Genomic DNA, 9,955 nt, shown 5'->3' on the forward strand with positions numbered 1-9,955 from the left:
TGAGATAGAAATCCTTGTGCTTCAAGGCATAACCAAGCCAGCCACTAACTGCCTAGTGATGCTGAACTGGACAGACCATTGGTCTGATCCAGGCTGGCAATTCCTACATCCCTATTGTCACACATACTGTACTGTGCAGTGGTTCCTAAAATAGAGCCAGATAGGATCTGGCTTTAGGGAAGGTTAGCAGCATAAGAGGGTTCAAAGAGCCTCCTTCCATCCCTCTCCTTGTGTAATGATATGGACAATCTCAGCCTTTGAACTGGGGGAAGACTATGCAGGGACTGATTCCTCCAGGACCCCAGAGGAAGCTCAGTAATCCCAGATGCACATCCTGTTATATCTGTCTCCTCTGCCACCTTGTTGGTTTGTCTTATCTACCTGTTATGTCTTGTCTTTCAGATTGTAAATTTTTTGGGGAAAAGACTGTCATTTATTATGTGTCATTACAGTGCTTGCACAATAGGAACCAAGCTGGTTGCAATGTTTAGGTCAGTGGTGGTCAGGTGCTTCAGGTACTACAATCTACAGGTTTGATGCATACACCTCCCCACATGCACTGGTCAGTAGAATTGGATGGGTGTGCTGAGAGAAAATGCTGCATTTCTTCTGGTCGCAGAGGATCTGGGAGAGGGATCGTGCTTCTACACTGTTCCTAGTCAGGCCTGTGACACAAGCTAGCCCACAGACTGCCATCCTGTAATGATTAATTGTTCTGTAAAGCTCCAACATAGGGCACATAATGGACAGCATATCTCCTTCTAAAATAGTCACAGTATCGTTGAAGAGAACGGTGATGCACTGATAAAGAAAAAATACACACTTCTAATCACAGAATAACAGTAAGAAGAGAGACCATCAGAAATATACTTATGTGGTACTTTTATCCAAATAAAGAAACTCACAGACAAAAAGCACAGGGAAGATATTTTGAATTAATGTAGATACTGGAATAAATAATAATAAATATAATCTCTATATCTGAGGAAGTGGGTATTCACCCACGAAAGCTCATGCTCCAAAACGTCTGTTAGTCTATAAGGTGCCACAGGATTCTTTGCTGCTTTTATAATCTCTATGGGGGTTCCACTCTTCAGCAGGGTACATGGTAGATATGTCATATCATGATGCCATAACTTTTGGAGGAGGCCTAAAATGTGTGCGGTTTGAGGGGGGAGGGAAAGTAAATGTAATATTTTACACTTGCTATCAGGATCATTCAGCACATAAAGATTTAACTAGATCATTAACCAGAGTTTGGCAAACTTCAGGGTTGCATAATATGTTTCTGTTTGATTGAGATTGTCATTGACTAGGATTATTTTACATGCAGGTAGCACTGGTGTTATTATAGACTCTTCTTTATCTCTGTTTTATTACTTCTGCTGAGATGATGGACACAATTTATAAATCAAATAATTAAAAAGTAATTTATCTATAAATCACCTGTAAAACGATTATTCTTACGCTGTACCATGGCCAATATTAAGATGCTGAAAAAAAGTGGACATTCTGGTGATTAAAACTCTGGAAGTTGGAAACCCTAGCCCAGTCTGCCACCTTGAGGATATTTCCAACTGTACCCCAAGAGAGGTGACTCCATGGCCAAACACATGGTCAGTTTCTCAATTATGTGACTACCCAGAGCTTCCATTGATTGACTTCAATCTGAGATTTGGGTTTTCAGCATAGCTAAAAATTAGAAAAAGAACAGGACTCTCACACCCTTATGAACACTTGTGATTTTACCCACACAAGAGCCCTGTTGACTAACATAGGACTACTCGTGCATAAGTGTTTAGAGGCCTAAAGAAAGATGTTCTCCCATAGCACAAATAATGGAGAGATCCATTATTATAGTTGCAAAACATTAAAAATGCATTTGAGTTTTCATATAGAATATACATATATGATATATGTAATCTCATGCATTTTTAGTATCCCCATGTGAAACAAGGGATATCTCAGTTACTGCTGCTGCGGGAGAACATTTTTTTATTTTTAAAAATTAATTGAATCCTTGGAGACATCATACTTACAATGTATTTATAGGTATAATAAACTGAAAAGAGGCACCTCTGCTGAGATGTCATAACCTAACCTCCTGGTACCCTGTGCAGTAGGCGAAAAAGTGAAGGGAAAGAAATAAGCTAGTGAAAAATTAAAACGTGACAAGTGGTAGTGTACTAAGGTGAGCTGGTGTTGGGGTCATCCAGATTCTTTCTTTTTTGGGCTCCAGCTGCTTCTGCTTTTGTCTCCTACTCCTTAAGCATAATTATAATCCGACCTTGCCTCACACACTGCCTTTTCATCAGTACAAGGCAAGGCAGCATCATTATTCATCAATTTACAGATGGGGAAACTGAGGCACAAAGTGATGCCGTGACTAGCCCAAGGACCAGACTCCTGATCACTGGTGGCCCACGTGCCAGGCACAATATACTGGTGGGAGATGGTCCACAGGCCAGGACACTGCACAGCCAGCAGCCTGTACTGAGCAGCCTTCCCTGCCTCCGCAGGCAGGGACCGTGCTGGGATCCCCGCCCCCTGGCACCCTGTAGTCCGAGCACTCAGCCCCGCCTCGCCCCGCTCCGGCTCCCAGCGCCTGCGGGGTGTCCTCCTGCCCGCTAGGTGGGGCGCTGGCGGGCCGGCTGCTCTCTACGCATGCTCGCGGGACGGGCAAAGCCTTGCTCGCGGCGCGGGCCGGTGCCGCGCAGAGGAGATGGGTGCCAAGGTGACTCGCGCGTTCCGCAACTTCAACCTGGAGAGCCGGGCCAGCCGCGAGATCAGCAAGAACAAGCCCACGTCCGCCCCCCGGCACGCCGTCGCCAGGCCGGGTCCGCTGCCTGGTGAGTGCCCGCGGCCGGCGCTGCGCCCCAAGGCCACGGGGCCCTCGGGAGCGAGAGTGGGGGGCGGGGTTACGGGGGCGGGGCGAACCGTGGGGGTTACGGGGCGGTGGGTACACGCTGCGCGTGCGGGGGCTCACGGGGCAGTAGGGTGCGCGCCTTCCCGCGTGCGCGGAGGAGTGGTGGTGTCCTGGGCGTTTCGGGCGGGGCAGGAGGGTGCGGGGTGTGGGTGTGGGAGGGTTATGGGGAGGTGGGATGCGGGGGATTATGGGGGGCGAGGTGTTGGGGTGTGTGGGTGGGGGGCTGCAGGGGGTGGGTTGCAAGCTATGGGGGATAGGCTGATCAGACAGCAAGTGTGAAAAATCGGGATGGGGTGCGGGGTAGTAGGTGCCTGTATAAGATAAAGCCCCAAATACCGGGACTGTCCCTATAAAATCGGGACATCTGGTCACCCTAATGGGGGATTACAGGGGGTGGGGGTGGGATGCAGAGTGTGTGTGTGTGAGGGTTACAGGGGGGTGGGATGCAGATATGGATGCAGGGTAGGTTACAGGGGAAGATGCAGGGTATGGGTGGGGGATGACAGGAGGCAGGGTATGGGTGTGTGTGTGGGAGGGTTACGGGGGTCGGATGCAGGCTATGGGTGCAGGGGGGGTTATGGGGGAGGATTCAGGGTATGGGTGGGGAGGAATTACGGGGTGGGATGCAGGATATGGGCGGGGGGAGGTTACAGAGGGTGGGGTGCAGGGTATGGGTGGGGGTTACTGGGGGTGGGATGCAGGGTATGGGTGTGTGTGCGAGGGTTGCAGGGGGTGGAATCGGGGTGGGAGGTTACTGGGGCTGGGATGCAGGGGATGTATGGGGGGCAGTTAAAGGGAGGAGGGGGTTGTGTGAAGAGTCCTACTGCAGGATGTGTGCGAATCCACAACATGGGAGCAGATGCGGGCTGGTGTAGCCAGTGACATTTAGTTTCACCAGCCACTGCCCTCTGGGTGCCTCCTGGGGTCTGGATCTGCCAGCTGCTACCTGTTGCGAATATCTGCCATGTAGCCCTGTTGCTTGGCTGGATGCTGCTGGTCCAGGGCCTATGCTGGGAGGTGTAGTCCACACCTCGCAACCTGTTACTTTACTTCTGGGTTTTGTGGCTTTGTATAGAAACCCAGTCTTGCTTGCCCTTACTTCTGGGCTGTTCTGTAGCTGGCAGTGTGGCAGCAACTCTTGGGTAGTTTTACAACAGCTATGTAAAAAGAACTAGCAAAGTCAGTGCAACTAAAATTTCATACAGTGACTTATGTATGCTGCTCTCTATATATTGTGCACTGAAACGTAAGTACAATATTTATATTGCAATACATTTGTTTTGTAATTATATGGTAAAAATGAGGAAAGTAAGCAATTTTTCAGTAATAGTGTGCTGTGACACTTTTTTTGTATTTTTATGTCTGATGTTGTAAGCAAGTAGTTTTTAAGTGAAATTTGGGATTATGCAAGACAAATCAGACTCCTGAAAGAGGTACAGTAGTCTGGTAATGTTGAGAACCACTGGCGTAGGTGACCCTATTAAGGTAAGCACAGGACCAGTGCCTGGTTTTGCCTCACTCTGCTTTGGCCAAGTCACTTCTGTGTCTGTTTCACTATCCGTGACAGGGCAACTGCTATTGCAATACCTGGCAGGCATGTTGTGATGGATTCAGAGTTTGCACAGCACTCTGAAAAATAACGGCATGTCTACAGTGGCACAACTGTGGTACTGCCACTGTAATACTGTAGTATAGGTGCTTCCTACATCCATGGAAGAGTTTTTTCCATCAATGTAGTTAATCCACCTCTCCAAGAAGTGGTAGGTAGGTCACTGGAAAAATTCCCAGCTGTGTCTACACTGAGTGTTAGGTTGACCTAACTAACTATATCATGTAGGGCATGACATTTTTTACAGCCCTGAGCGATGTAGCTAAATTGATATAATTTTTAGGTGTATACCAGGCCTAACTGTTGCTTAGTATTGCAATTTCTTTTCTTGAATAGCCATAATAGATTCTCCTTTTCCTGTGTACGAGACAACATTAAGTATTGTGACTATCAGAACTAATGCAAAAATGAGATTTGCCTGGAAGCGTTCACACGCTTTCATTTTCACTTGAGTTGTGTGATGTCTCATGGTTAAAGCCCTTCAAATTCACAGCCATGAAAAACGCATCATGGACCATGAAATCTGGTCTCTTGTGTGCTTTTACCCTATACTATACAGATTTCATGGGGGAGATCAGTGTTTCTCAAATTGGGGGTCCTGGCCCAAAAGAAGCTGAAGAGGCGTCACAAGGTTATTTCAGGGGGGTCATGGTATCGCCACCCTTACTTCTGTGCTGACTTCAGAACTGGGTGGCCAGAGAGTGGTGGCTCTTGGCCAGGTGCCCAGCTCTGAAGGCAGCACCCCGCCAGCAGCAGCACAGAAGGAAGGTTAGCAATACCATACCATGCCACCCTTATTTCTGCGCCTGCTGCCTTCAGAGCTGTGCAGCCAGACAGTGGTGGCTGCTGACCAGAGGCCCAGTTCTGAAGGCAGCAACGCAGAAGTAAGGGTAGCAGTGCTGCAACCCCCTCCCCCCAATTAACCTTGTGAACTCCACAACTCCTTTTTGGGTCAGAACCCCTACAATTATAACACCATGAAATTTCAGATTTAAATATCTGAAATCATGAAATTTACCATTTTTAAAATCCTATGGGCTGTGAAATTGACTAGAATGGATTATGAATTTGGTATGGCCCTACTCATAGGCATTATAAACCATGAATAATATGAGCGGGGGCGAGTTATTTTCTGCTTTAAATCTTTTTTCTTAGATGATCCAGAAATCCAAGAGGAAATTCGCAGAAAAGATGACAAACTTCTCGCCTTATTAAAAGAGATTTATGTTGATTCCAGAGATCCACCTGTGCAAGTGAGCATGTCTTCTTTCTGTAATGGGTATAGCAGCAAGCACCTTTCAGATGACAAAAGCAACATACCAATGCTCATGTGATGAATAGGCTTTATGAAGTCTGTTGTCTTAGTAGCTTACTAGTTGTTAATAGATGAAACTGAGCTTTTTTTATTGCTGTTTTGTATTTCAGTTGTTGTGTAATAGAAGTCTAATTTCAAGGTCACATCCTTATTTAAGAGTGCCATCAACCTTTCTTTATGCTCCCAGTTTTTCTACCTCTAATTGAAGCTGTCTATACAGGCATGTTCCTCTATCACATAGAGACTGCATCTGTGTGCACCTTCCTTGTGCCATAGCCCCCAAAGTATACTCACAGATTTGGGTTTCTAGAAGTTTAAGCAGCCAGTCTGTGGAAGGGATGGAAAATAGGATGTTAGAGAGGAGAGAGAATTCCTAATGCTATAGGTGGTAGAAGAAATTGGGACTTGTGTGGGAGAGGGTTTGTAGTTCTGCTGGAGAGCAAAGAGGCTAGTACCAAGAGTAAAGAAATTATTAAAATATCACTTAAAATGTTGGTGTCCCTTTCAGTGAGGTCCTGTATCTGTTTGGGTGAGGAAATGGTAAGATGTTTTATTTATATTTTCCTGTACAATTATCTAGATTTTTTCCCATGAAATGGATAAACTAACAGCATTTGTCTGTATGATCTGCATGCAAGGCTCAACATATTGGCATTAGATTAAAAAAAGTTAGTCTTAGGCCTCTCTTATGCTTGTTTTCACTTTTTGTTTATAGCGGTATTGGGGCCAGTACCGCCATATGAGAGAGACAAGGTGGATGAGATAATATCCTGACTTGGAGAAGAGCTCTGTGGAGGCCGAGAGCTTGTCTCTTTCACCAACAGAAGTTGATCCAGTAAAAGATATTACCTCATCCACTTTGTCTCTATCTTAAATTTGGCATTTCTATGACGCCTTCCATCTAAGACAAAAAATTTTTTAGAAATATTAATGTATCCCCGATAATGTCCCTGTGAAATATGTAAATAATGTTATCTCCATTTTATTTTGGTAATAGAGAATCTAAAAACCTAATTCTGCAAAGTGCTGAACACCTGATTTCAGTGGAAGTTGGTGCTGCTCAGAAATATATGGGACAAAACTTTCATATGTCTGTTCCTGAAATTAGGCATCTACATTCACATTAATACCTATATCTGTGAACTGAATTTCAGAGGTGCTGAGCACCAGAAGTTCCCACTGATGTCAGTGGGAATGGTGGATGTTCAGCTATTCAGAAAACTAAGCTATTGATTTAGGTGCTGAACATTTGGCCATGGTAACTGTTTCCAAAACTGTGGTCTATATAGAACACAGTGCTTTGAGGACATAGTAGTGTTGGACTATGGTAGTAATTTTCAGCCTGTGGTCTGTGGTCCCCTGGGGGTCCACAGGATAAGATTTCCAAAGGGGTCTGCATTTCCATTTGAAATGTTTTAAGGGTCCATAAATGAAAAAAGATTGAAAACCACTGGCTTATGGTCTAAGAAAGAGAGGAAATCCATGGGGATCAAAGTCTTTACAATGGAAAAACTGGAGAGCCTGTTATAGTAATTAAAGTTTTCGTTTTAATTAAAAGAAATAGGCGAGAAATATGTAGTACGCAGACAGAACAGAACTCTGATTGACTTGAACTTTTTTCTCCTCCCACACTAGGTAAAAGATGAAGGTGGAATTATCCCAAGTAAACAGCAGGAATACAGACTTACAAAACTTGGTCATTTAAGAGATCAAGATATTCCAAGCATTCCTAAAGGCAAAATTTCTATAGTGGAGGTTCTGACTCTTCTCAATAATCATAAACTTTCTCCACAAACATGGACTGCAGAGAAAATAGCAAAGGAGTACAGTATAGACTTGAAGGAGGTCACCTCTCTCTTAGAATTCTTCATACCTTTTGCTGTGGAGATCTTTCCTCCCAAAGACAGAAAAGTTTTATAACCTTCCTAAAGTGATTGCTGAAATCTTGGTTGATCCACTGGTGTCTTCATTTGACACTTCTCATACACTGTTTGTGTGGGAATTTGGTCTCATGCTCTTAAAGGTTGCCCTCTTGTAGCAAAAAAATGCTTTATTTAAATGACTGCATTCTCTGTGTGACTGCTGCATGTGAAAATAATGTATTTGATATATTCTGGTTCATAACCTGTCTCATTTAAGCCAAATAAGGAGACAATCAGTGAAATCTGTTCAGGATAATAAATGATCCACTTAAATTGTTCCAGTTGTTTTCAGAAACAGTTTTATTTTAAAATAAATATCACCTCTTACTGAGAAGTCAAATGGAAATGTGTTGTCTTTGGACTTCATTCAACCAGTGTTTTCTAGTGATTCTGCAGAAATCTTTATCATGGCACCTATTCTTATTCATGCAACTAGTCTGCAGGTGTACATGCACCTCTATCTTGATATAACGCGACCCGACATAACATGAATTTGGCTATAACGTGGTAAAGCAGTGCTCCGCGGGGTGGGGAGGCTGCGCACTCCGGGGGATCAAAGCAAGTTCAATATTACGCAGTTTCGCCTATAACGCAGTAAGATTTTTTTGGTTCCCGAGGACAACGTTATATCGAGGTAGAGGTATACAATACAACAGAGCCCCTTTTCCTATAATTAAAAAAATGATGGAAGAGGGTGTTTGCTTCACAAAGAAGGATAATTGCCGGGGAAATAGAATTTTTAAGCATGTCAAGATCTTAAAAGCAAAAGAAGGTGAATTGTGTGGGGGAAATTGCTTTTGCACCTTCTTTAAACCATGGAGCTATAATGGTTGCTGTTAAGCTTAGCTGCATCTATTCCATTCTAGTTAGCTCCACTGTTGGGGCTAACTTTGTAAGTCATTCATCAATCAGTTTATAAACAGCAGTGTAAAGTGGCAGCATTTGAACCTATTGCAGCTTTCCTTGGCTCCCGCATCTTCATTGTGTGATACAGTGGCTCATCTCATGTATGCATGCTTAGTAGGTAGCTTTCAAATTCAGCTGGTTCCTCTTTTCTATAAATAGAAATATCTATGGAGGTCCACCTGTTTTATTTTATATTTATATTTTATATAGTAGCCTAAAAACAGAAATTCAGGTAACCAATTTGTGGCTAGAAATTTCTATAGAGCCCACTACTGTAATGCTACTATATTATCATGTTGAAAGTAAACTGCATCCTTCAGTGCTCTTAGCCAAGTATGTTATGTGCTGTAAATTAGATGCAGGCTAGTTGCAGATTGTAAACCTTTTGTTACTATAGCTATTCAAAATGCAAAAATACTGTCTTGTATTGGTGATTGAATAATATGGACTTTCATGGTAATGTGAGCAATGTTAAACTTTATGTTTAGTATCTTTTCTGTTTGGGAGGAGGAAGGAGAAACCTTGCCAATTTACAGCTCAACTTCTGCCTAAGGCCTTCTTAAAATACTGATACTGTCCTTTAGGATTAATAACCACCCATACATTTAGAACTTAAAATCAGGTAAATTCTGAAGAAGGGGATACAAACACGTCTAGAATAGGCTTCTTTTAAAAACGTGCCTGTTTTTTTTCCTACAGGCTTCTTGAGTTCAGAAATCAAGTAAAATTCCTAGCAAGACTAACATTAGCGTTGCCATTTCACAACAAAATCCTTTCTACTTGCATTACTAGCTGATTCTAAACAAAACCATTTTCTGCATAGTACCTCAGTGCATTTAAATAGGTTATCCATTTCTAATGCACATGGTATTGTAATATCTCTGTTCCATACAAAATTAACTCAGTTTGTCTATCCATAAAGGAGCCTGCTGGTCTTCAGTCTTAGGTTTAGCTGCCCTAGAGTATACCATAAAAGGACTGCTTTTCTGTTGAGTTATTATTCAAAAAAAGTATTTTGCCTCTGTCTTAATGATCTCTAAAACTTTGTGGCAACATTCCCAATGAGCAGGCCTACGCTGAATGTGTACCTCATGTCTGTGCTAAAGGTTTTAGAGTTTAATCTCGCTGGAGTTCCTTTCCAGTTTCACTTTTAAATGTGGTTTTGTGGTATTTGCTAGAATAATGAAACATATTTCACTACTTGCACTAAGCAAACATCAGTGATCTAATACAGTTCTTAAGAACAGCAGTACTGGGTCAGCCCAAAGGTCCATCTA

General features: G+C 43.3%; 1 protein-coding gene across 2 annotated transcripts; it reads left to right on the forward strand.

The window, feature by feature from the left end:
• Window positions 1-2,667: 2,667 nt before the first annotated feature.
• Window positions 2,668-8,049, forward strand: NDUFAF4 (NADH:ubiquinone oxidoreductase complex assembly factor 4). Of its 2 annotated transcripts, none has more exons than XM_050949344.1 (3): window positions 2,668-2,849; window positions 5,691-5,788; window positions 7,486-8,049. In XM_050949344.1, the coding sequence occupies exons 1-3, from the start codon at window positions 2,723-2,725 to the stop codon at window positions 7,768-7,770; spliced, it is 510 nt and encodes a 169-aa protein (XP_050805301.1). In that variant the 5' UTR covers window positions 2,668-2,722; the 3' UTR covers window positions 7,771-8,049. The 2 variants fall into 2 exon arrangements, with proteins under 2 accessions (XP_050805301.1, XP_050805303.1); XM_050949346.1 differs by lacking the exon at window positions 2,668-2,849 and adding an exon at window positions 3,160-4,172.
• The last annotated feature ends 1,906 nt before the right edge of the window (window positions 8,050-9,955 follow it).

Source organism: Gopherus flavomarginatus, chromosome 4, assembly GCF_025201925.1.
Source record: "Gopherus flavomarginatus isolate rGopFla2 chromosome 4, rGopFla2.mat.asm, whole genome shotgun sequence".
Taxonomy (NCBI): Eukaryota; Metazoa; Chordata; order Testudines; family Testudinidae; genus Gopherus; species Gopherus flavomarginatus.